The sequence below is a fragment of the Eucyclogobius newberryi genome, unplaced genomic scaffold, assembly GCF_026437365.1.
Source record: "Eucyclogobius newberryi isolate DKJ021-1_F unplaced genomic scaffold, fEucNew1.0.hap1 SCAF_12, whole genome shotgun sequence".
Classification (NCBI taxonomy): Eukaryota; Metazoa; Chordata; class Actinopteri; order Gobiiformes; family Gobiidae; genus Eucyclogobius; species Eucyclogobius newberryi.
The window spans coordinates 10344660-10371732 of NW_027315746.1; the positions used below are offsets into that span (position 1 = coordinate 10344660).

General features: G+C 44.2%; 2 protein-coding genes across 15 annotated transcripts in view; both read left to right on the plus strand.

Moving 5' to 3' along the window:
- Positions 1-27073, plus strand: part of LOC140356045 (receptor-type tyrosine-protein phosphatase F-like) — a 308485-nt gene that overhangs the window by 220394 nt on the left and 61018 nt on the right. For 7 of the 14 annotated variants that reach the window (XM_072440741.1, XM_072440750.1, XM_072440746.1 and 4 more), the window contains 7 exons: positions 2237-2263; positions 7552-7669; positions 8635-9207; positions 10559-10659; positions 11955-12205; positions 14687-14765; positions 17258-17485. In XM_072440741.1, coding sequence (XP_072296842.1) covers positions 2237-2263; positions 7552-7669; positions 8635-9207; positions 10559-10659; positions 11955-12205; positions 14687-14765; positions 17258-17485 — 1377 coding nt within the window. The remainder of the gene's footprint in view (positions 1-2236; positions 2264-7551; positions 7670-8634; positions 9208-10558; positions 10660-11954; positions 12206-14686; positions 14766-17257; positions 17486-27073) is intronic. The other 7 variants (XM_072440745.1, XM_072440752.1, XM_072440756.1 and 4 more) reach the window with 1 other exon arrangement.
- The window catches only part of ccl25a (chemokine (C-C motif) ligand 25a), a 248417-nt gene that overhangs the window by 62506 nt on the left and 158838 nt on the right, over positions 1-27073 (plus strand). The window lies entirely within an intron of this gene.

A 27073-nucleotide genomic window follows, 5' to 3' on the forward strand; every position in this document is an offset into this window, starting at 1 on the left:
CATCAGAGTAGCTACAGTACATACAGATGGAGAAATGACATACAAACTTCGTTGTCATTTGGAAATTATATATAAAACAGCTGTGATTGGCTTCCCAACCTTTAATTACACCAAAAGAGAACAACAAAACAAGACACAGAGAGTCACGTGACAAAACAGAAACATTTGCTTTTTAGTAAATATTAAAAGAATACATGACATCACCTCATTAAATCATGTAGAATGTTTTTTGGCCAAAAGCCCATCACGGTCGTCTCGTACGTTGAGATGGTTTTTCACACATTTAAAATACAAAAACGCCTGTTACATCAGCGTTTTCACACATCCGCCCGGCCCGCTCTGCCTCTTTTCACCTCCCTCCCGCCTCATCTGTGTCGCCAGTGTGTCCCGGGCCACCCATGGCTGAACTCCCCCCACAGCGCCGGAGTGTAGAGCCGGTTGCTGGTTAAATTTCCGAGGTTGCGTTTGCGCGTCGACGGGGACGCGGTGTCACCGGGGCTAGCATCGCCGCGCCGGTAATAGGATTTTACGCTCTGCACCGACGGAACCCCGCGGCACGAAATAGGCTTTCACCCCCCCCCCCCCCCCCCCACCCCCGGAAACACTCGGCCAAGCGCAGCCGGCAATGAGAACATTTTCAAAACGTGTTGAAATGTGATGAATAAAAATGTCCCTCTCCCTTCTCTCAGTTTCTGCGAGGAACGGGGAAAATGGTTCAGAGGGTTTTGTTTAGTGATTGTCAACAGGTGTGTCGCACCCCAAAAGTGTCACGTAGGTATTTCTGAAGTCTAAAAACGATTTGAAATGAACACATAAATTAGAATGACGTAGTAGTAGACCATAGTTGGAGTCAGTATCGTCTTACCAGGATTATAAGTCGCACTTATATGTGATATTATTGATTATTTTCACACTGTCAACCACAAGAGGGCGCTCTAGGCTCTAAGCGACGCAGAAGAAGAATCTGCACTTCCTCTTCCTCTGGAGTTTGTGGAGTTGTTTAGAAGTGACACAGAGGAAGAAGAATTCAATGGATTTAGTGATTTGGGGTAAAACTGATGCTTTGGTAAACTTGTTAGCATGTTCTTTATGCTATAGTTCTCTGAATAACTGTTAATATGTTACGTTAACATACCAGACACTTACCACAGTTCTGTCTGTGCCTCATGTAGCTGAAGGTGTTAGCGTTAGCATACGTCATGTAGCTGAAGGTGTTAGCGTTAGCATAAGTCATGTAGCTGAAGGTGTTAGCGTTAGCATACGTCATGTAGCTGAAGGTGTTAGCGTTAGCATACGTACACCTATTCACCATGATGAAATGTCTGTTCTTGTATAAATGTTTTTTTTCTTCTCTATTATGCATTTTTTGGCTGGTGCGATTTATACTCTGGAAAATACGCTATATCTAAAGTTATCTTGACTAAAACCACTTCATAATCCTTATTTGTTGAATATTGAATCTTAAAGGTGGGGTACTTGAATGTATTCTTGTTTGAGTAAATTGCGTGTTTTCCCCCAAAGAGTATATTGTGCTGCAACAAACCCAGAACACTGCAGTCTAAAAAACATTTTCAGTGTTTTATTGAGTGCAACCCCGAAAGTAAAAACTAGGATTTACTGCACTTTGGCTTGTTCTCTTCTCTCCTCTGCATAAAACAGCTTTAAACGGCCTCAAAATTCGCCCATTTGAATATTAACGCCGTGCCAAAGGGTGTGCGAGCGCTAGCAACTGGTTAGATTTAAACACTTCCTTTTAGCGGTTGGAAAAATCAGTTAAAGCAGCTTTGGTAAATCATGCAAAACAATGACTCGCCCCGTTTATCAAAGCAGAGCAGCGCAGCGGGACCGGAGCGATCCGTGTTCAGGCGCCTCATGCATCCCCAAAAAACAAAGTCAAAACAAGGCAGTGCATTTGCGACAATCGACCATTTTTGGCTCCATTGTTCCACATCCTCTCCGAATGCCACTCAAACTGTCCCACTCCTCCTCCTCTTCCTCCTTTTGCTCCTCTTCCTCCTCTTCTTCCGTCTCCTTCTCCCCAAGTTGTATTGAATGTCCACACCTACATTTATCCATCTCAGTCTGAAAAAAAGACCAGCCAAGATCTTTTTTTCTGGTTTTGTGTTGTCTGTGACTCACCTCTCCTCTCCCCCATTCTTTCTCTCTCTCTCTCTCTCTCTCTCTCTCGCGCTCTCGCGCTCTCGCTCTCTCTCTCTCTCTCTCTCTCCTCCATCAGTGGAATATTGACGAGTCCACCGAGCATGTGAGTAACTGCCTGTGTGTGCTGCTGGGGTCGGGTTGCCTTGGCGGGGCCAGACTGTTTTTTTTTTTTTTTTTTTTTTCACACCGTGTGCAATTGGTTATGTTTTGTTTTGTTCATTTTGGGGGTGCAATGTATCTGCGTGTTTACAATGAGTTTTGCCTTGTGTGTGTGTTTGTGTGGGTAAGCGTGCTTGTGTGTGGGTTTTATGCTGACTGGCCATCTTATTAAGCACGGTGTAAAAATGGAAATGACACGGCAGCATCTCGGCACAGACCTGGTTGACATGGAAAAATTACAAAAATTACCAAAAAACAATAAGAGGTGCTGTTTAAAAGGAGCACCGTGTAACTTTTCTGGTAGGTATTCCTTTATTTTCTTGGAAAGTTCCACTGCCTGACATTAAACATATCAATCTATTGCACAACAGGTGTTTTTATCGCTCAAAAGTCCTCAAAAAAACACAGATCTGACCTGTAACTTGGTCGTCTGGTCGTCTCTTTGGAGTTCAATTTAAAGCCAGACTGCGGGACGTTCCATGCAAAGCAAAGCAGGCATAAACCGTTAACTGCAGTCTTGGTTTTTGTCACGTTCTTAGTGCCTGTAGTTAACGGCGTTTGAAGAAGACGCTCTTACCTTCTGTATTTACCACGGACCGGACTGCGCAGAGTTGCTGCCATGTTTCTTTTTTAAAGCTAGGAACGTGCTTAATAAAGTGGCCCGGGGAGTGTTTGTAATTCTTCATAATCTGTGCTGGGAGAAGAAAGTCATAACGGCAAAACCGCGGCGAGGTCTTCCAGAGTGAGTGCTCTTTTAGTTCTGCGCGATACTTTCCAGAAACGCCAACCGCAGACGCCGGGAACGATCTGGTTTAACGGTGGACGTCCTGCAGCAGCTCACGGGGGGATGTTAAGTTCCCGTTAGATACATTTCCTCAGTCCATCAAAAGCTAATGGAGAATAATGTTATTAAGATGTTAAGTTTCATACAGACATGATTGAGTTATAATGCTTAAGTCTTTTATCCGTAGCGGGTAAAAGTAGGATATGTTTCCGTTTAATCATCACTACACAAAATTGGAGAGTACCGTATTTTCTGCACTATAAGGCGCACTGTCAATGAATGGTCTATTTTTGATGAATTTTCATATATAAGGCTCACTGGACTATAAGGCGCATTAAGCGAAACAAAACGAGTACCACACAAAATGGCTTCGAGGTCAGTAAACACAACCAGAATTAATCCATATATAGTACGCACTGGATTATAAAGGCGCACTGTGGTTTTTTGAGACAATTAAAGGCTTTTAAGTGCGCCTTATAGTGCGGAAAATACGGTATTTGTGGTCGTGTAAAGCTTTACGTTCTCCTGTCAAATTGTGCCCGAAAACAAATGTATTATTGCTTCATGCGCTTGAGCAAAATGGTAGTTTTGCAGTAGAAGTGCTGTACGACTCTGACAACACGCTAACATTAGAGCCTGTTGAGTTTAGAGTAGGCTTCAGGGAGAAAAATCAACGGTAATTGACTTTATCTGTTCGGTCTAACGTGAGTCATTGGAACCACTTCAACATCCTCCTGCTTTCCAAAATACCGTGCAATAGGTCTTCAAATGGAACGCTCTCTGATATGACGCGGTTAGATTGTTATAATTAATATCATTTAATTGGCCTCTGGCTGAGCTTTCAAACTGTAGTATTCTCAGTATTGATCTGGTGAGTTAATAAAGCAGTCTAGCCTCTGACCATATCTTTAATTATGTCATGATTTCACACCACTGAGGTTTGCGCTCCGTGTCTCAAGCCAGGAATGTCTGCATTTGATGTTAGCTCTGCGCCAAATCAACATGTAAATGACTGGAAGGAGTAACGCGCTCCCTCCAAAGGGAAGACCCCAAAGTGTTGTAGCTTATGGGCAAGAAACGCACTAAATCGCCAATTATTATGTCGGCATGAAAGCGGTTCATCTAACGGTTCTAATAACCAGTGAGTTCCCATGTGAAAGTGCAGTGCATGTTCATTAATATTCAAGTGTATTAATGAACTAGACTTGCCTTGGACCACATGCGTTTGAATGGCCTTTTAGTTATGCCATTTATTTTTCTAATGTGGATTATTTTTACCACATTAAAGTGCTGGACCGGAGTGTCATTCCGCCTTGGTTTGATCATCATATAATTATGTTAACTTAGGCAAGGCAAGTTTATTTCCTACACAAGGCAATTCAAAGTGCTTCACACAACAGGAAAAAATGCATTAAAATCACAAAGAAATGACAGAAACATACATAGCATTCCAGAATCTCTTTCTCATATTTATTTGACATTGCAGCATGAAAAGTGTCTCCGGGATGGACACATCACTTTAGATTGATTCTTTCCCATATCAGCGCACTATCTGCAACTTAAAGGTGCTCTGCATAACTGTTCTGCTTTGTCTGTCATGTTTTGAACAGCCGCCATCTCCTGCACCAGCAAAGTTACACCGTACACCTTTAAGTTATGGTTACGTAGCGAATTAAATGCCACAAGTAGATGAGTATTTTCAAATTTGAGCTTAGAAAATGGTTGTTCTAATACTCGAGTACAGCGAGGCCTGTTCCCCGTGTGGCGGTGACATCGCCCGGTCTTCTTTAACCCAGTGTCTCCTGCTGTTCCCCCTGGCATGTCTATCTGAGAGGAGCTCCACAGATCTCCAGGATTGCCACCAGCCTTTCATGTTCTTTTCATTTGCGTCGGATGGCAGCTCGCGGTTCTGCGCCTGTCACCGGGGCCCTTTGTTATGCCTTATTACTCCTCCGTGTCATCCGGCGCCGGCGAAATGTGCAGCCGCTTACTGTTCCGCAGCTCAGAAATTCAATCTAAACCTGCCAGGCTGACAAAAGTGCATTTCCAGATCCACGAAGATGAGTTTATGTGAAGACGTTAAGTGTGTTGCCCGGCGTTTTGCTTTAATTCGGGGAAACGTCATATCACGACTACTCGGGGGAAAATGCAATTTCGCGACCGATAAGATACAGAGTGAGCATATTGTGAGTGAGCTTGGATGTTCCACGATATGGCATTGGGCTTGTCTGTCTGTCGCCATGGTGACAAGCAAGTAGCGCAACCAGGACAAATTAAAAGTCTGATCTATGGCGAGGTGCACCCACTTACAGTAACAAGGCAACGTTTTAGAGCAATAAAAACGATACCTTTAATGTCTCACTGTGGAACATTACAGTTGAAACGATAACATCTCCATGGAGACAGGATAGTGGCAGACACAACATCTGAAAAGTTACACCTTTGAATTAAACTAAATGTACGTATTTGTTGCTGTAACTGGCCACAATGACAAAGGTATTAGCCGTGCATCATTTACATTGAGTACATCACACCCTAAATGTTAGGTTTAAGTTCAGTCTTTTAAACGTGGACCAAAGTGAAGTTACTATATCATTTGTGGCCTTTTTATGGCATAATTGACAAAGAAAGACACGTGTAGGCGGAGCGACGTGGTAGCACTATCATTCTGGACTCAAAAATTTTGGAATTTTGTGCATTTGAACACCAGAAATGACCTCAAAAGAATACAAATCAAAACCATTAAGTCAAACAAGGAGTTCTCAGTGTTTTGCTTCTCACTGGCAGCAGGGAAACGTACCCTCCGTCTTCTGCAGCAGCACATGTACCGTGTGATCTTAACATCTGCACACATCGACGTTTCTCTTACAGATGCGAGTGGTGAAGCATTAAGTCGTGTCTAGAAGCTTCCCACGTGCACCCACACGTCATGAGTCAGTGTACGGCCTCCCTCGCTCTGCCCTTAACGTCTTCAGATCAGACAGACTGGCCGCACGTGACCTATAGCATCTACCGTATCACACATTATGTTTTAAAGGCGGTTCGTTCACCCCACAGCGAGAACAGTGGCGTCTTAAGCCCGGTAGAGAGGAATCCATTTCTATAACGAGTCGACTTGATAATCTGTGTAATGCCCTTTGGCGCTGCTCTAAGCATTCGCACAGACGGGAACTTTGAAGTCGCGCTTTCACCCATTTTTATGCTGGGTTTCTAAAGTGGCACTAGACCCAATTCGACCTTGCCAGAGAGTAAGAGGGGGGAAGAAAGATCCTCATGCGCTTAGACTCTCAAAGCCATTTTGTATGATTAAAGCAATGAGACTTTTTCCATAAAGCTAAAACGGTTTTATGATACTGTAATTTAGGATTTTTCTCCTCTGTCTCTCTGAAGGGAACGCTCCAAATGTCCCTTTAAAAACTAGTCCGAGAAAGCATTGTCGGAATGGCCTGTGCAGAAGTGTGCTTATAAGACGAGGCAATTAAAAGTTCATTAGTTGGAGAAACAGCATTAGCGCGGAGCCGCATAACGCCGCGTGAGGGGTTCGTGCGGAGGAGATCCGGCAGGAAGGCTGCCAGGCATCGGCGGGCTTGTCCTCGCCGTGGCCCCAGACGAGAGCAGCGTGTGTGCATAAGCCGCGGGCCCTAATTTGTTCTGTGGATCGAGACGTTGTCGTTATGTGTCAAAGCATGCAGAGCGGTATGGGAATGTATGCAAGGGTGAGTATGCATCCGAGTGTTCGGTCTGAGCCGATTTTAATTGGGTGTCTGCAGGTTCACAGTAACACGTGTGTGAGTTTTTTTTATTTCATTTATTTGTGTGTTTCTTTGTTTGTTCCTGACTGTTCTGCTCAGGATTGTTCAAGTGACAAGTGTGTCTGTGTTTACTTTTAGCGATATTTACCACCAAAGCCTGGCCGGTCATAATCGTTTTCACTGTCAATGTTAACCTCACTTTGAATGTTAACCTCTCCATAACCTTTCTGCATATTTGGATCCTCTAGTTTCGAAAGTATTATCCAATCCAATCCTTCATTTATAGTATTAGCCCCAGCTCAGCCTCAACCACTGAAGGCAAAAGCTATATGAATTCATGCAGATCAAACTATAAGGCTGGCCAGGCTATTTTAAGTCTTTAAATTATGAAAACATCACGCTTGTGCAAAGACGCTCGGTACTGTTATACCTACTGCATCCAGCTAACAGCACATCCCTGTGTTTGGGAGGCGTTTGCAGTTTAGTGCGTCTCACGTGGCGCGTCACACGAACACTGACACACTGGTGACGGTTCTGGTTCAGCTCGATGAGACGCAGGAGTTTTTCTTCCAACAGAAAAATCCCTGTTTCCTCCCGTGTCTGTGTGTGCCACGTTCAGGTGCTTTGGACATGGGCACTCGCGTTTGCCAGTCCTGTCGTTTCTAACTGTTCAAACGTGTGTATCGGATCCCGCAGGAGGCCGTTATTGGTGGATTGCACTCGGAAACGACCTACTCTGTGACGGTGGCGGCCTACACCACCAAGGGGGATGGAGCCCGGAGCAAAGCTAAAGTCATCACCACGACTGGAGCAGGTCAGTGCTGTCACAGGACACGTGCTATCGCTAAGTAGCACTTATCACAGGAGGTACAGTTTATCTTGTGCGCATGTGGGCACTAGACCATTATCTCTATTGGCCGACACTGACACGGAGGCCACATTTAGAGTGTCGTGTGAATGTAGCTGCTGCCAGTGAGGTGAGGTAAAGTACAAAACTCAACCAGGGAGTTAGAATGCTCTTTGACAAATGTGAAGGGTCGTTTTATCTAATTTTATCATCAACAGAGACTTTTAAGTGACCTATACTATGCAAATTTGACAGATTTTGGTTTGTATCATATTTTAACAGTGTTCCCTCATCAAAACATGCCTGGAGTTGTATTTAGCTTCTATTAAGCTTGTTTGATGATGAATCCTGTTTCCCTCTGAGCCTTACATTGTATGCCGTGATCCAGAGGTCTCCTGTGCAGTTTTTTAGTCCATAAATCATCGCTGGACTCGTTGAATCTAATCGCATTCATTACAACTCTGTGCTTGCATTAGCATGGGCTAGAGTTTGTTCATGTTCCCTTGCTACCAGTAGATTGACTTCTAACACAAATCTAGATGAGGGAATGCATTTTTCCAAGCCAAAAATGACACCAAAAATGCACAATATGTGTCCTTTTAATGGGTTTTAATAAAGTTACGTAGCTTTCCCCAAACTTAAGCATTCATCTTAAATGCATAGAAAATGAATCTGCTGATAAAATATCATCCACTTACTGCATATTTATGATAATCTACATTGGTGAAGTGGATGAAGTGTCATTCATCATTGCACACACCACTCCAGTTCAAACATAGATCAAACCGGCAACTTTTCGATTTATTGGGGCCAATGCTCTACCACTGTACCACCTCTGCCCCTACGACTTTAGCTGAATAAATGTAAACGTTGTGTAAGAAAAGTGAAAAAGCTACGGCTCATCATTACCATGTATAATATTGTCATTTCAGTGCCGGGCAAACCCACCATGATGATCAGCACCACCATGGAGAACACGGCCCTGATCCAGTGGCAGCCTCCCAAAGAGATGGTCGGCGAGCTGATGGGCTACCAACTCCAGTACAAGCGCACCGACGACGAGCACTTCACGTCCCGAGAGCTGCGAGGCAAGGACGTGCACTACACCGTCACCGGGCTGCACAAGGGCGCCAACTACATCTTCCGACTGAGCGCCCGCAACCGCGCCGGGATCGGAGAGGCCTACACCAAAGAAATAGGCACTCCCGAGGACGTGCCCTCCGGCTACCCCGTCAACCTCCAAGTGACGGGCCTGACCCAGTCCAGCACGCAGCTGACGTGGGAGCCGCCCCTGCTGGCCGAGAGGAACGGGAAGATCGTCCACTACACGGTGGTGTACCGGGACATCAACAGCCCGCAGAACGGCACCAACAAGACGGCGGAGAATCACATGACCATCCAAGGCTTGAGCCCGGACACGACGTACGACATCAGGGTCCAGGCCCACACCAGTAGAGGGGCGGGGCCACTGAGTCCCAGCATCCAGAGCAGGACCATGTCTAACGGTAGGTCACAGTTTGACTTTGGTATACGTCCACAGTTATGCACCGAGTGGCAGTCAAACTATGTTCCAAACGTGCGCCTCAGACTGATCTATGTTCGCCCAAATAAACACATTGAGTTTTGACTGCAAGTTGAAAGTATTCTCCCACTATATAACCTCAATAACATCATACAACTGTACGTGAAAAGGCCTCACTTTTAATGACTCGCTTCAGTTTCTCTCGGTACGCGATCCTTGGGGGTTAAAGTTTGGAAATAAGATAACCGTTCATTCGACAGTTTTTTGCAACTTAATCCATTTGAAATTGAGAATTCATTGGCAAAGTCTGTGTGAATTGTTGCACAGAACATAGTATGCTACATGGTTAACCAAAGACACACTCTGAACATCGATTAGTGAAGTAAAAGGAGCCGTGGCAGTGGCAAACGCTCTCAAGTATCACATGTTTCTGACCCAAAACGCCACACAAAAGATCACAAGCTCAGTCAAATTCAGACAAAAAGTAGATGTATATAAAGAATTGCCAGTAAACGGCATCAAAACTCAAGTTATACCTTCTCCTTCCTGCTGGTGTGCAGATAAATGATTTAAGGCCTACAGCCCCGACATAGGACATTACTAAACAGCAAAACACATAATTACAGACACACTTTTTAAAATTGTACATATTAATAGTTCTTATCTACCGTAACTATAACAAAAACAACCTAAATCATATCAAATTATTCGATACATCATCATTTATTTAAAAGTACAGCTACTACTACATAATGTAAACCTGTACCTTGCACGTGCACGTTCTGCAGAGCCATTTCTCTAACTCTTGCTGCTGTTCGCTCTGTCCCACTCAGTGCTGTAGAAGCGCGTGTTTATTGATTTATAGACTCGTAATCCCATCACACGCTAACATCACATCGCCCTCTTTGCCATTACACACAAAAAGCCACAGCGAGCACCTTCCCATGCATTTTACAATAAATGCGATTATGTATTCATAACGCGGCTCTTTTTAATCCCACGTGTTGACGCTCCCGCATTTCCCCGCTAATCGCGACCATCTCGGGCCTGTCGCGCGCCGTTTGGATGAAATAAACGATATGCCGCGTGATAAATAGACCTAGCTCGGGGAGGTGTCGGCTACATTTAAAAAAAATGTTTTAAAATGAAGCATGAAGAGGCGTTTTTGATGTTGGGTAGCGCCGGTGAACACCCCCGTTGTTTTCCGAAGGGGGTTGCGGCGCGTACAGTACAGTAGTGTGAAATGTGGATTGAACGCGGTGGGATTACACGCCGGAGCTGCGCCGCCGTGTCCCACTGAAGATGATAATCAAAGAACTCTTGTCTTGCCTCAGATTTTCCCACCTTAAACTTCGGCGTCAAAGCTGTCATGAAGACGTCTGTGCTCCTCACCTGGGATTTGCCTCCAAACTATAAGTCCCAAGTGCCTTTTAAGGTATGTCTTGCATCCTAAGCCTCAAATTGATTGCTGTGTAATGTTTTTAGCTTTAAAGGGAAAAATGTGACTTTTTTTCTGTTGCTGTTTACCATGTTCTGACATCATTCTCTTTATCAAAAATGTACTTTGAGTTGGATTTTGCTTCATTCACTTTTTATCTCAGTAAGCCTGTGCACGAGGTCCTCCAGGAACGTGCTGCATTTAAGTTTCCCCAGATCGTTGAGTAACATGTAGTGTCCTGTGCAGTTTTGAACACCATAAATCATCACCAGACTTGCTTTTAAGCCTCTCTGCAGTCAAATCGCTTTCACACATTGCTACACGCTTGCTTTGTTATCGTTTTTGTCTGTGGTAATGCCTCTTGCTGTCAGCAGAGGGAGCGCTAGAGCCAATCTGATCGTTGTTTTTCCAAATACGAGCATTATTTTAAGTTCTAAAACATAAAATGCCAAAGTAAAGTGACAAAACGATGATTTATAAAGGTCAATAAAGAGCAAAATAACGCGTGATGTGTTTTATTTTAAGCAGAACCAATGCAGCGTGTAAGTAATGATGCCACAGTCCATACTATTCAGTGGATTTAGCCTTTCCAAATATCACACATGTAAAAACCATCAGTGTCATTCCGTGTTTCGTGAAAGTCTAATTTGCATCAGTATATATTTTTGTTGCGCCGACTCCGTTTCAAAGCAATACGACTTTTCACACGTTATTATTTACCACTGGGTCCATTAGTAATGCGTAATGGAAGCGCTCACATCCAGCGTATTTAGTGGCATGTTTATATACACGGCGTTCATTTATGTTCGGGGTGTGCCAGACTTGTATGACAGTTTCACTACAGCAATTACCACCCTTTGATTTCTCAGGCAAAGCAATCTGGCAAGTGCAAGACTAAGGCATGTTCATATACAGATTACATACATTTCCATTTGTCTCAGACACATTATACAGCGCTGTGATTTTCATAGCTGCCACATGCTGCGTTATGTGAGATGTTGTTTCTCATTTGAAGGTTTGAGCAAATCAAACATATCTTGTAAAATGAGTGTACGCGGCGAGTAAATAAAACCGCGATAACAGACATTTTGAGCTAATTGTTGTCTTTTTATGTTTATTTTAAATGATTTACTGCGTTTCTTACAAAAATAATCACCTTGACAGATGTCCAAGCTACACGAAGTTCCTTTTTTTTTTTTTTTTAAACCCGTCTTAATGTTTCTCGCAGGTCTATAAAAGTTTCCGAGACCTTCCTTCCAGCACAAACTCATGATTTACTGTGCGCTTCCCAGATTCTGTACAGCCAGCAGAGCGTGGAAGTGGAGGGGAACCTCAAGAGGAAGCTGATCACCTCTCTGCAGCCCGACACGGACTACTCGTTTGTGCTGACCAGCCGGGGAAACATCGCCGGGGGCCTCCAGCAGCAGGTGTCCATCCGCACCGCCCCGGACCTGATCAAGACCCAGCCCATCAACAAGCAGCCGGCGGAGAGCGGCAAAATGACCGTAATCCTTCCCAAGGTCCAGACCAACGCTCGCATCAGGTCAGTAATGGACCCTGCGGGACCGGTTCGCTCGCGGGTTCGCTCGCAGTCCGGGCACGCTTCGCCCTTTCCTCCTCCTCCTCCCCCCCACGATAAGTGATGACTGCTGTCAGCCTCCCGACGCCATTATTTTACATTAGCATCCAGGCTAATAGCTTTGTTTGTGCTCCGGATCTTGGCTGAAGTAATAGCCAAGAACTCCATCAGCGAACGAGCGCGATCCGTGCAAAATTTGTGTGAGCGAGGGAAGCCCAAAGCGCATAAAAATCCAGGAGATGTCAACACATGCGGCGTGGCTCCAAGGACAATGGAGCGAGCCGCCTGGTGTTTTGCATACATCTGCCATTGTGAAAAAGGCAGCCAACCTTGAGATAATCCTTGAGTCATGTTCAATTTGTGTTGGCCCATTTAAAGGACAGCCAAGTTGTATTTTGTTATGCATTAAGAAACATTTATGCTGCGCAGCTTTGGTTGTCCTGGACGGGAAACGCTGACAAGAAACAAGAATCATGCAAGCATAAAAACAAGCCTGTACTTTTTAAGTAGTCACAAAGATGCGATATAATCTTATTTGTGTCCTTACAAAGAGTAACCGATGTAGAAAGGGCGACATATTTTAACAGTTGAGTATAAACGGAACTATTTGATGAACGATCTGATGTAGGCGTTATTTCAGTGTTCTCACCCAACTACAGCCCTTATTTGAATGTTTTAGGGTCAACTAAAGCTTAACCCAACAGGCTAAAACATGTTATTCCTCTTTGTGTTCTTCAATGTGCAGCCGACGTGTTTTTAAACGTTTTACTCAATGTCATAATTTTGTATCGATGCCACTCAGGATGCGGTGCGACTTCTGCAGCTGACTTTGCGCGCCGGCACACCTTTTCCGATCAATAAAAGGCCATTTAGAAACTCAAGGCTGCACTTTTGGCCCTTTGTGCAAACTTGAACGACTCCACAACCTCACGCCTGATGATAATTGCGACTTTTAGCATTAGCCCGGGCGGCGGCGCCTCGGCTTCGGAGATTGTTGGAGCAGAAACAAGCCTGACCCCGGACTCTTCCCCCCACCCCACCCCCCCTCCCACCCATCACGCACGTAAAATACAGAGGAGAGGAGAAGCTGATTGGTGAAAAGATTACAAGGTCGTCGGGCCTGGCTGAGCTCCGAGCCTCCGATTGACAGACGGGGAAAGGTGCGGGTGATTGGGGATGGGGAGGCGCGGGTTTATGTAGCGCGGGGGCCAAAAACGGAGCAATCTCGTTATACACGTCTTCTGCCGCGGTGAAAGTTGACTGACTGTTGAATCACAGAGTCGAGGCCTGCTGGGAAAGATAGAAGGATAGAGAGGGAAGAGGAGAGGGAGGGAAAGAGTTTTTGACTGTCAGGGGAAGCTTGCTGCTTGTTGCTGCTCTGTGCGGGGGGGAAACATGACACGACTGAACACAACGCTGCACCCACAGCTTCCGCCTGTCGGTGTGCAAGTTTTACAGCGTTACTGCCAGTTGCACAGCGCTGGAAAGTTTAAGCCTCCCACCTCTGCTTGAAACAGGACCGTAAAAAGTGGATTCTGCTTAGTTCGCCTCATTTATTTGCAGAAAAGAAGACAGAAAAACTAAACACTGGCATCTATACTGTACGTGAATGCAGTATTTTATGTATTTACGCTATAGAAGACATCGCTCGAGACAAAGGTTTGTTGCCCGATGTGATTGCAACATGCACATTCACCACCAGATGTCACTAAAACCTCCAAATTAAACACTCAAACGTTTAAAACAGTTTAAAAGAAGCCCACAGTTGTGCTTTATATGTTCTAAGACATTTAAGAAGGTGTATCGAAACAGACTTTTCTCAGGTTTACACAAGCGTTATGTAAGATTGTGTACTTTAATTAATTAATTAAATTAATTAATTAAAATACTGCAAACAGAGCTGATTTTAACTAAAAGGCTAGTTCCACAGCCCACTTTTTGTGCTACACTTGACACTCAACCATGCTCAGCCACGTTTTAGAACATTTCTGATGGATTGCCGTACTATTGTCAGAAAAATGCAAAGGAGATCGAACCCTTTGTCCCGATATGGACTCAACAGTATTGAAAGTTGCTTGTTATTGTCCCCATAACGTCGCTCTGGTTCGTCCTCTCTTGATGAAGTGCAGTAAAGGCACGCAGGAGTTAAGTGACACAGTGGTTTCTATTAACCTGAGGATTCCTGTGGGGACCACGATTAGCTGAAGGCCCGTCTCCGCGGAGCCGTATATTCCAGTCAGCGTGGCAGATGTTCTTAGCGATTAGCCATTAATTGGAGAGCGCGGTGCCAATCTGCCGGCGCGCGACCTTTGCCTAACACTCAAATTCAGCATCCATCTCGGCGCCGTAAAAGGAATCGTTCCCGCCACTTGATTGTTTTGCCCGTTTTGCTAATGCTACCTTTTGATCTCGGCGTGCGCGCCTGACTTTGGTTTGTCCTGGCAGGTGGTACTACATCGTGGTGGTTCCCGTGTCCCAGGCGTCTCGGCGGTGGAGGAGTCCAGACGAAATGGACCTGGACGAGGTGAGTGCGCCAGCTGGCGTCTGATTGGCTAATGCGCCGGGGGGGTCGGAGGTCAGCGATAGCGTCTCCCGTTCCAACTGGGAAGGAAGTGGCGGCGTGTAGCGGCTAATTAGCTCCTCCGTGGCGGGCTCAGGGAGGACTCAGGGGCGGACAGGTTTAAACAATGACTCAGCCCAAACAGGTGGAAAGGACGGATGGGATTGGACACCAGCTCCGACGACACGGCCCATCTGCGCCCCACAGACGAGGCTGAGGGGGTTAGTTTAGGAGCAAGAGAATCTGCACATGTTACAGACTGTACCAGAGCAATAATGTACTTGTAGAGCCTTAAAGTGTGTGAAATAAAACAGTCTAAATGTCTGCATTGATGCACGAGTGAAAGGGAAAAGGCAGTAATGGGATCTCTCTGGAGGAACTGGGATTAACCTCAGAATATTATAAAATACAACAACAAAAAATAGTAAAAAATACAATTATATATATATGATTTTACTATAATACATAAGCTAACAATTGCAGTAAATGAAAACCACTCAGATATATGTGAGTGAGATCAGAACTCAATTAAAAAGAAATTAACTATTGTATTTTACCATATTGTTCATTTCATGAGATTATTTCACACTTTTTTTTTTTTTTACTGGACAAATATTTACAGAAAAAATGAACCCCCAATAACTTTTCATTATATCCACGGATGAAGCATTTTTGATCTGATGCCAGTTAATCATGATCTACTTCATTTAGCTAAATTCTGTTGTTTTTGAACATTCAACATGTTTGTGAGTCCAGTCCTAAAAATGGGTCTTAGAATGACCGTTTTTCAACTTTAACCAAACTTTTAATTAATTGTTGTACTTTTTCCTCAACTGTCAACATGGCTGAGCACAGTCTTTTTTTAGTTTTTTTCCTTTTTTGTTTTTAATGTGTTCGCCTCGAGGACCTTATAAATAAAGTGTTTACTCCTGACCTCCCTCGTTGCTTTGTTTAGAACATTTGAACTGCTCAGTGGAAGATATTGTCACTTTTTAACCAAAGGTTTTATAGCCTCCTGGTCCATTTCGAATTCCAGCTATTTTTCATTCCTTTTCTGAGACTTGAGAAACATGCTCCGGTTGTGTCAAAATAATGTAATTACAATTTTGGCAAAACCCAAATTAAACGTCTCTGGCGCCCCTCCTCCTCTGGGGCCTGCTCCACTATCTTAAAGAACTTAACCGTTCCTTTTAAACAAAGTACAACATTTAAATGACAATCAAGATTTATGAGCCCTTAATTCCTCTTCTCGATAACCGTCCTCATCTTCCACCTGGGACGTGGTGCTCAATGACAGGCCCACGTATGAATAACATCATTTTGAAGTAAACTCCTGGGCTGCTCGCGTGGCTCCCTGTCGTCCACAGCCTCTGCAGAAAGGAACGCAGAAAGCAGAGAGTCCTCAAGTCGTTAAGCAGCGAGCAGACGATTGTCCCGCCCTCCTTTCCACCTAACGGTTTAATAAAGCTACATCCGGAGACGGCCGTGGCACCCAAACTAAACCGCTGGTGGATCCGGGCCGGTCCTGCTGAAGACCGGCCCGGGACCGACCGCTAATTGTTCGCTCGAAAAGTAGTGCCACCGGGCAAAAGGGCATTAAGTTTGCGAGTTATTTAGATGATAATGACTAACCGCAGGTATTTTGACATAGCTCGGCTCGTCTGCATGTTGTTTATTCTATATTTATTCATGAAATAAATCGGAAATCGCTCAGCAAAACAAATTAACAGCTCATTAACAAATGGATTTTCTGATTTGGACTGGACGTGTAAGCTTTGTTTTTTTAATTTGTTTTTTATTATTTTTTTATATTAAAACTCACTTTTTAGATTTTCTTACTTTGTTTAATGTTTTTGTGATGTTAATGCTTTAAGTGTCCTCGGGTGCTAAGAAAGGCACTTAGTAATGAAATGTATGTGTTGTTATTATTGTTACTACATTTAAAAAAACATAAAACATTAAAAATAATCCCTGTTTATATGTTGTACCGTATTTTCCGCACTATAAGGCGCACTTAAAAGCCTTTCATTTTCTCAAAACCGACAGTGCCCCTTATATATGGATGAATTCTGGTTGTACTGACCTCGAAGCGATTCTGTGTGGTAATATTATTCTGAAAAATTATCGAAAATAGGCCATTCCTTGACAGTGTGCCTTATAGTGCAGAAAATACGGTACTGAATGAAAATCTGAAATGGAGACAAAAAGTTGCTTAGCGTTGCAGATAATCTTTGCTACTAGAGCTGATGGATACATTTATGCAGTGCAGTGAATTTAAGAGAACTCGTGTCTCATCGCTGTAAAATACTGTCACCGAGTTGTTGTTTTTCCTGTACAGAATAACACCAAATACATCTTTTATATACACAGGAAGAAATGTCTGCACTACTTCTGTATTGCCAGTTCAAACAACACTCTATACATTGTAACTTTGTGCCCTTATCTGGTGTCTGCAGTTGGTGCGCTCCAGCGAGGGCCCGGCGCTACGACGCCGCCGCCGCCACCTGGAGTCGTCCAGGCCGTACATCGCCGCCAAGCTGGCCTCGCTGCCGCAGGCGTTCACTCTGGGCGACGAGCAGAAGTACAACGGCTTCTACAACCGGCCCCTCACCAGCCAGCAGGATTATCTGTGCTTTGTCCTGGCGGCGCTGCGGGACGACCACCAGGACCAGGCGGATAAATATGTAAGACAACGCGGCCACTGTTATCGATTTGAAGCATGTCAGTCAGGTTTGAGTCTCCTCTCGCCACGTGAGAAGCAGCAACGACTTTGTGCTGGTCGTAGTGTGTGTGTTTACTGCTCTTAATTCTCCACAATACAATATGCACGTACAATATTTACTGTCACTTTCACATTAAAGGGGTTTTTTAATTGGATTCACGGTAATGCTACGTACTTTTCACTATGTTTATCTGATGAAAGAAGATTTACAGTCCCTTTAGATGTATTTAAAGCTATTTTCTTCTATAGAATGATGATAGCACCCAGGACCACACCTAATATGACACATGAAATACAATCGAATGAGTCAAAATGTGTCAGAGAAACACATTTTGATATAAACTCGTGGTATTTTTGATGATATTCTCTTTAGTTTTGTGCATTATTGTTGTGGATAAATCTTCTGGTTCTTGTTCTTGTACTTTAAAGCTTGTTTTTGCTCACTCCCCCCCCCCCCCCCCGTCAAAGCCATTTAAATGCATCAGTTTGTCATCAACCTCCAAGTGCATCTCCTCTCAAGTGTTGGTAAAATGGGAGCTGTCTTTACTGCCACTTTAAGCCGACCTCTAAAAGTCATTGTGGCGAGCTCTGATAACTCTTATATCAGTGCAAGTGACGTTACAGATGTAGTTTTCAGAATTGCGCTCCATGCAGATCCACAACAACACAAAGAGCCTCCTGAGGAAACCTTTCGGGTTATTTATGTCCCAAAATGTAGGAGTTTAGCCGTGTGGAGATGGCTCTGGGAGGCAGCGATGCCAGTGCCGGAGTCGAGCCAGTGCTTTAGAAGTCACAGCTCAAAGCGAGACGTGAAACAGGTTTGAAACTATGTAGATGGATATTGTGGATGTTTTTGTCTGCTAATTATTAAATGGGATTTCGGTGTAACTTTTTAGCTGATTCTGTAAGTGGATGTAAGGATAGTACAGGATTTATTTATTCCAATAGTAAGGAAAATGCCCAATGCTCAATACCAATTTTGTCCCTCTGTGATAATCTAAACACTTGTTCAGACAATATAATATAATATAATTGAATATAATGTTCAACACAGACATTAGGGTCATTTAATTAGAATTACCATGTGGTCTTAATTATTAGTACTAATCAAAACTATGCAAGAAATGTCAAATCTTGCCCAATTCATGCATTTTTTTCCCTTTTATCTAGTTTTAATACTAGTTTATAGCTTTTTTTTGACAATTGTAATAATGCTAAAGTGTCTTACATAGAGACCAAGGTTTGCACCACCTCTTCCTTACTTTGCCAGTGCCACTCTACAGTTTTCACTACTGTATTCCTGGAATAGTTTGACCCTTCTCCGTCCCCATTTGAAGCTTAAGTGGACGCCTCACATGGGTCCAACACGACGTCCTCTGAGCCCTGGCTCTCCACGGACCGGTCTGGAGTCAACTTTGGAAAAAGACCAACTTCTCTGACAATTGCTCTGGGCTTTTCCATGACCCCGGGCATACATATTCAGCAGCCCTTTGGCAGCTAGTCCTTCAAATCCCCAACTTTCCTCTGACATTTTCATTTTTTGTCAACCGTTTCGACCGTTCCCTTCGCCTCCCGCGCCCGCACACCGTGACGAGGGGGAAAGGAGATTGATTAGCGCCGCGGTAGTTAAGCGAGAGTCAGCGGCCTGGTCACGGGGCCTGTGGGGAGTTCTCCGTAAAAGCAACGCCCGAGTCCCATGAAATGCCGCTTTTGAAAGTCAGGCGGTAATCCCTCGTTCAGACCGGGCACGGGGAGAAGGAGAGCGAGGGCGAGAGGGGGAGATGAGACGGAAGATGTGTGAAGGAGAGAGGACGTCGGCCATGTCGCGCTCCACTTCAAAGATGCACCGAGGCGGCTCAGCGGCGCTCAAGAGCCACGTCCTCCACTCTGCAGCGCCTTTCTCGGCTTAATCAGGCTTCAGCGGCGTGATAAAGGCGTTCGATTGTTCCGTGGAGAAGATGCATTTGGAGTTTTCTAACAAGATGCATCTTTTTTTATGACCGAAGCGTTGACATCATTACATCGAGCTTTGACGAAAAGTTACAACGTTAGATTAGATTTAGTTATTCAAATATTCCACATTGGAGGCTTTTAAAGGTGCACTTTGTTGCTTTCCCGGTGCGTTTTGGGGTCTCGAGTGAATGTTGCTGCTTAGGCTGGATTATCTTTTTTTGCATTTATTCAACAGCTGGTGTTTTACCGCTTAAACAATACTTTTAACTCTACCGTTTTCTGTGAGTGGGTTCAGACTTGTTCTAGCGGTGACATCTCCCCCGTCGCCATGGAGATGCGTAAGATTCATGTCGTCGTGTGGGACATTAGGCAAATGCATAACATCAGGGAGAAAAGTTACATAGTGCACATTTAATGGACTAGAATCTTTAAATCAGAATCAGAAAAGGTTTATTGCCGTTGTCAATGAACAAAATCACAAACATAGGATCTTGTTTTGCTGATCCGGTGCAACATAATCACTATTTGTAGTAGTTTTTCTATTATTTGTATTAGTTTGAACTGCTCAGAGTTGTACAGTCCTAGTTTAGACAGAAATATGTTAAAAATCCTTACAATAATGAAGCATAGTTACAATTAGATCAGTTAAAACACTACTTTCATATGCCTTTTGAAGCCCCCAACTTTAGTACCCTTTTATCTACTCTAAGTACTCGTGTTCTAATTGTACCGAAAGGCAGAAAAGGTTGCTTTAAGTAATCATCCTCGCTCAAACTGTGTGCTTTTTTGTCCTAAATGAGACACGTTTTCATCCTTTAGCGACGGTCCTCTTCACTGACCCGTCCTCTTCACTCCCTCTCGCCGCACAATCTATGCCTCCAACTCATTTTCAAAAAAGAGTTTACCAAAAGCAGCCCCCTAGATAATGTACATTCTAAATTTAAAGCCATCTCGTACAAGCCAGCGTTTTAATACTCGAGCGCTGAGGCGGCCACTCACCTGCATCGATTGGACGCTCCAGACCCCCGAGAGCTCACATTCCCCTCCTGAAACTTCCATGGCATTTTCGGTGAGATTGAGCAGTTTGCAGTAGTGGCCCAAAGCGCTGATACTCCAGAGACACCCAGAAGACGCCGGCGTGTGAGAATGGACGGCTCCACCATCCTCCCAGTGAAGATCAAACATGGAGCTCAATAAGACGTTCTTCTGTCGTGTTTGAGCTGAGGAAAAATCTATTTGTTTGAGTGAAGAGAATAGTTTTGTTGAGGATAATTGGCTGTTTAGACCTGTTGAATGTTTTAAAGAGTTGAGATCATTTGAGATATACAGACACAAACGTTACTATAACAAAGTTTTATTAGATTGTTTTAGAAAATGTGTGGTTAAATGTATCTCAAGAAAGGATGTGTCTCTTAAATAAAGGAATAAAAGCTACTGAGTGAGATAGTGCGAGGCCTGTCACACATTTTGAAGCGCAGTACACATAAAATACCATTGAGACAATAACCCTGACGCCGTATAATCCATGTACACCTTTTTCTAAATGTACTTTATACTGTAAAAACTGCAGCATGAAGCATGTACGCAGTTAGTTAAGGAGTCATAGAAGTCGAGTCATAGGAGTCATAGAAGTCGATATAGTGATTATTCTGACTGGGTTAGACATGGGAATACTTTACAGTCCAGCTTTCAAAGAGATTAAAACATTAGAACACTTGCCTTAGCAGTTCAAAACGTTTGATTGAATATACTGTATGTCGTCCCTTGGTTTTTTTTAACACATTCTTTTTTTAGGAGCCATTGTGCATCACTGTCATTATGCAGCTTTATCTTCATAGCTTGCATTAAAACCCTGCTTTAGACACACAAACCCGACCGCACATCAATGACAGTGGAGCTTCAAGCAGTGGCTGGAGAGGGACGGCAGAATGCACGGGGCTGTACAAGAGAGGAGCTAAATGCAGAGCGCGCTTTCATGCCTCCCCAGCACCCCAAAGGCACATCAACTGGGCCGGGGGAAGTGTGAAATGGGATGAAAGATACACCGGCAGTATAAACACTATCATTTAAGAGCAAGGAGCGGAGGTAGCATCAGTAAAGCCGCATTCTGCCTGCGCGCCGTCCAGCGTGTGAAGGGCGGATAAGAGAGCGTGCGTCTCTTGTGATAAGGCGCAGGTTGTGTCGGGAGGGAATCGAAACCAGATTAACCACGTTCATTATTTGCGCCGCGACATCAAGGAATCGGCTTCGGTTCGCGCTAATTCCGCCTGCGCCCGCGGCTCCCCTAAACACCCAGAGACGTCGCCTTTTTTGGGAAAACCTTAAAATCCTCGACAAACGGCGTACCCTGTGCGGAGATGAAGTTGTTGCCGAGGGGTCAGAATTTGCATGACTCGCCGCCGAAGTCAGAAATTAGCCACATTTTTGATTGGATTCAGAGGTAATTACCCTCTCTCACCTTTTTTGCTCAAGGCGCCTCCCTCCAGTCATGCCTAAAGATATCGGGATAATTGCTATTCAGCAGGTAGAAGGTGCGGATTCTCTGTGAATGTGAAGCGCACGGCTGTAATTGCGAGGAGAACTATAAGTACAGTTGGAAAGAAGGCCCGAGCCCAGCCTGCAGCTACACAGACGAACACTGCCGTATTCAAATTCCCCGTCTGATGTTTAATATATATAAATTTTTGTCTCTACATCTGGTTTGCCCTTCCTCGCGGTGTCATGCGGCAGGGGCGGGGCCGTGCGTGGGTTGTTTCTCTGCTTCCCCCGGGGAGGTGAAGACAGCGGCGCATATAGTGTGAAGATGTTTACTCGTCTGCCTGTTTGTTGAAGAGCGGAGAATGGCAGCGAGCGAAGGGTCAACAGTGAGCTAAAAACAAAAGCGTCTCCAGAGAGCGCGTGACCCAAGTTTGTCACCGAGAACGATTGGGGAAGATAGTGGATTTCATGTGGCTCTATGGCTGCCAATGATGGTTGTATTTTGATGCCGTTATCGTAAAAGGAGTAGCATTTTGTAGTGAAAGATGTACGACTTGTGGTTTCAACTCAAGATTCTCATTACGAATTTTGATACCGTAGTGATGGTAATAAAAACATGCTTTTTAATACAATTGTCAACGCAAAATGTTGTACTTTTGTCATTTTTGCAGTTTTGAAGTTACTACCGACAGCAGATGGCAGTGATAAAAATGTTTATGACTGAAAATAATTGGTAAACATCATGGATTTCTTATGCTAAATGCTGTAATATAAAAGTAGTAATTTTTTGCAGAAAAAGATGATAAGTAGTAGTAACAATACATATATTGGCTAGTCTAGGTATAATTTACTATCTGGAAGTACCGTATTTTCCGGACTATAAGTCGCACAAGCCGAAAAATGCATAATATAGAAGGAAAAAGTAGTCTCTATATTAAAGTGGTAGTGGTAGTGGTAGTAGTAGTAGTAGTCTCTAAATTAAAGTAGTACCGTATTTTCATAGTTTTGGCCGGGGTGCGACTTATATTGATACTTATATACTTATACTTATACTCCAAAGTTACTTATATGTGACATTTCATACTCCAGTGTGACTTATATGGGTTTTTTTCCTTCCTTTTTTGGCTGGTGCGACTTATAATCCGGAAAATACGGTAGTAGTAGTCTCAAAATTAAAGTAGCACCAGCAGCATCCGGTATCACCCGCTCCGTCTGCCGGTATCACCCGCTCCGTCTGCCGGTATCACCCGCTCCGTCTGCCGGTATCACCCGCTCCGTCTGCCGGTATCACCCGCTCACCCGCTCCGTCTGCCGGTATCACCCGCTCACCCGCTCCGTCTGCCGGTATCACCCGCTCACCCGCTCCGTCTGCCGGTATCACCCGCTCACCCGCTCCGTCTGCCGGTATCACCCGCTCACCAGCTCCGTCTGCCGGTATCACCCGCTCACCCGCTCCGTCTGCCGGCATCACCCGCTCCGTCTGCCGGCATCACCCGCTCCGTCTGCCGGCATCACCCGCTCCGTCTGCCGGCATCACCCGCTCCGTCTGCCGGCATCACCCGCTCTCTCGTCCTGGCGACCCTGACCAAACGCTGTGCGAGGGCGAGGGCTGAGAAGGAGAAAAGGCTGAGGAAGACTGGATGTACTCGGCGGAGAAGCTCGTACACATATTTGTTTACACTCCCCTCGCACGCTTCGTCTTGCTGACAGATACTGAACCGAAGGCGACACAAGAAAGGGCTTTCAAATACTCCCTCCTGCCGCATACTACAGGCGAACAAAATGAAAATCCAGTGTGGAGTTATTCTGTGAAACCACCTGGATGTACATTGTGAGGGGAGCATCCAAAGCCGCTCTATATGTTGGCTTAGATTAACCTCCGCCTCCAAAGTGGTGGGAAAAGGGCTGAGAGCAGGTAGATAAGTGCATTTTGTCTGGCTGATGGATAATGCTACATATTTTGTACACAGTATTAGGGCTGTAGTATACTAAAGAAATGATTTGTCGAGTAAAGACTTGCCCTGCGCGTCGGTTTGTCAGTCCATGCACCAATTCTCACTCTCACTCCGTGTATTCTCCTTTCTGCTGTAGATGCTTTTTGTAATGTATTTTGTCCCCATTTTTTATACATATACAAATATACAGAACACAACATAAGAACAAGAAGGACCAACCAGAGAGTATAATACAAAATAAAAAAAAACACAAGCAGACATAAAATCAATGTAAATACAAACCAAATCACAGCATCATTAAATCAAATAAAGGTCCAATTTATTCCAACGTTTATTGAATTTGTCCATTTCCAAATTCAGTCCGAATTTCATTTTTTTCCATTTGGAGTAAAAACAGGAGTAGATTAATTATGTCATCGATTCATAGACAAAACAACGAAACTTTTATTACTCCAGAGCAAAAAGATGAGCCACAATTATTAAACCCAGTCCTTCGACCCAATGCACCACAGCTAATGACTACGGCCGGACCATAAGAACTAAAAAGTATTAATTATGGACATTTGAGAGGCAAAATTAAGTATGTACTCCAAGAAATACACATAAATACATAGTGCTTTTTATGTGGCTGTTTATATCACAATGACTTTTTACATTTGCCTTCAGAACGTTTGGTTTCATAAAGCTGGTTACATGCTATTGGAACAGTGAGGCATTCAAATGGAACAAAATGTAGGATTTCCCTTTTGTTCTGCGCATCAATAACAGTGAATAATCGTTACATCGTGATTGCTCTTTCCACAATAACCGTAACACTACAATTTGATATTGTGACATCCCTGGTGGTGCCAACTACTGGAGAACATGCAGTAGGCAACGCAATAATGTAGACGGAGACGAGCGGGTGACGGACTCTTTACCACGTTAGACTGGTTTTCCCTTCGATTGGACTCATTTCTGGAGAGATTGCGCTCGATTTCCAGCGTTTTATGCTCCGTTTGCGTTTTTTTTTTTTCCTACTGTACAAAACAGTGGCGCACTAAAGACTCTCGGTCTCCTTCTGTCCCCGACACACTCGTCCATCCAGATCCAGAGCGGAGGCATTAGGCTGCGTGACTGAGCTTTTATCAGATATTAGACCCGCTCAAATGGATGATCCCAGGACTACGCCGTGACCGACAGACAAAAAGCCTTCTCCTCGTGCCTCTCGCTTCTCCACCTCCGAAGCGCAGCCGCCGTCGTCTGTTACGGCACCGAGTCAGGTTTCTGGAGTAACTCTCAGCGGGAAAGCAACACGCATCACAAAGAAGGAAAATTGAGGAAAATACAATGAAAACGTAAAGATTTGAATGCCTCTTTTCTCTCCTTGGATTTGTCTTTGTCCTTGTGTACTTGTACTTCATCTTTACAAGAGGAAGACGGAGCTGCAGAGCACGTATTACTTTTGCACTCACTCGAGTACTACTGCAGACACAATAGTATTTTTTGCTGTTTGACCTCATTGCTTTTTGTAGCCTTTTGCCTCATTTAAAACTCACACTAAAACTAATCGTCATCATTTATAGGACAAAGCTGAACCTTTTCTGAATACTGTATTTACCGAACTATAAGGAGTATAAGTATAATGCCACTGGAGTATAAGTGGCATTTTTATTTAATAAAATCCAAGACCAAGAACAGACATTTCATCTGTAAATGCAGTTTAAAATAATAACAGATGAGAGAACATGGTGAATAGGTGTACGAATGCTAACGCTAACACCTTCAGCTACATGACGTATGCTAACGCTAACACCTTCAGCTACATGACGTATGCTAACGCTAACACCTTCAGCTACATGATGTATGCTAACGCTAACACCTTCAGCTACATGAGGCACAGACAGAACTGTGGTAAGTGTCTGGTATGTGAACGTAACATATGAACAGTTATTCAGATAACTATAGCATAAAGAACATGCTAACATCTGTGTCACTTCTAAACAACTCCACAAACTCCAGAGGAAGAGGAAGTGCAGATTCTTCTTCTGCGTCGCTTAGAGCCTAGAGCGCCCTCTTGTGGTTGACAGTGTGAAAATAACAAATAATATCCCATATAAGTCGCTCTGGAGTATAAGTCGCACCCCGGCCAAACTATGAAAAAAAATATGGTAATCATCATCATATATTGGACAAAGCTGAACCTTTTCTGAATACTTTTAGAATAGTCTTGCTCTATATCAGAAATACTTTAAGGTAAACGATTACTTTGACCCTCATATCGTTGCACAGTAAACGTGCAGGACCGACGCCTCGAGCCGATGACGGAGCGCGTTACTTTCCTCCAGCTCATCTCCGCTTATCTCTCCAATTAACATGTGCCTGTGCTGCCCGTGAGCAGGCTGCTGTGTCTAATGATGCAGATTACTGCTGCCACTCCCGCTGCATGCTGGGAGCTCAATTCCCCTTTGAGGCCGCGCGATCTGTCACCCCTGCCTCTCTCCATCTCCGACCTGCGAATCATCATATCGCCGCTCAATGGGCGCCAAGCTGAGCAGTAATGGCCCGGCTTTCTCATCTCCCCTTCACGTGTCTCCGTCTGTTAGTTTCATACTCCGCTCACGACTCTCCAAAAGAAAAGCCACCGGTGTTGTTGCGTTTCTTTCTGTCTTTTCTTTCCCTCGTATGTTTTCTCGAGATGAAAAAGCGGCTGGATGTCTCATTTACGGCAGCACTGGAGAGATGGGGGCGGCGCTAATGAAGGAGTGATGACAGGGAGATGTGTCTGTCCTCAGCATCTCACACCTGCTCTTTCACACTGCGCTCGCTGTACTGCACTATACTTCTGTTCCACTACTGTCCAGGCCACTTTTATGCCACTAAAAACACGCTGAGTTGTATGTATCAGCTGTGCCACCCACTAAATCCATCAATAATAATGGTATAGAAGAAACAACAGCACTATTCTACTAAAGAAGATAATATTCTTCATCTATTTGTCACCAGTTTATTATGTTATGTTTGTCTTATTTCGAGCAGCGTTCTGGAGCCAAAACAAGGGAAGGAAATGAATAATAGGAGTTTTGACCCTTTGCAAGTTCTAGCATCTAATAAATGACTGTGCAACACGATAGTTGGCCTCAGTCTCAGACGCTCTTGCTGCTGACAATGCAACATCCTGTTTC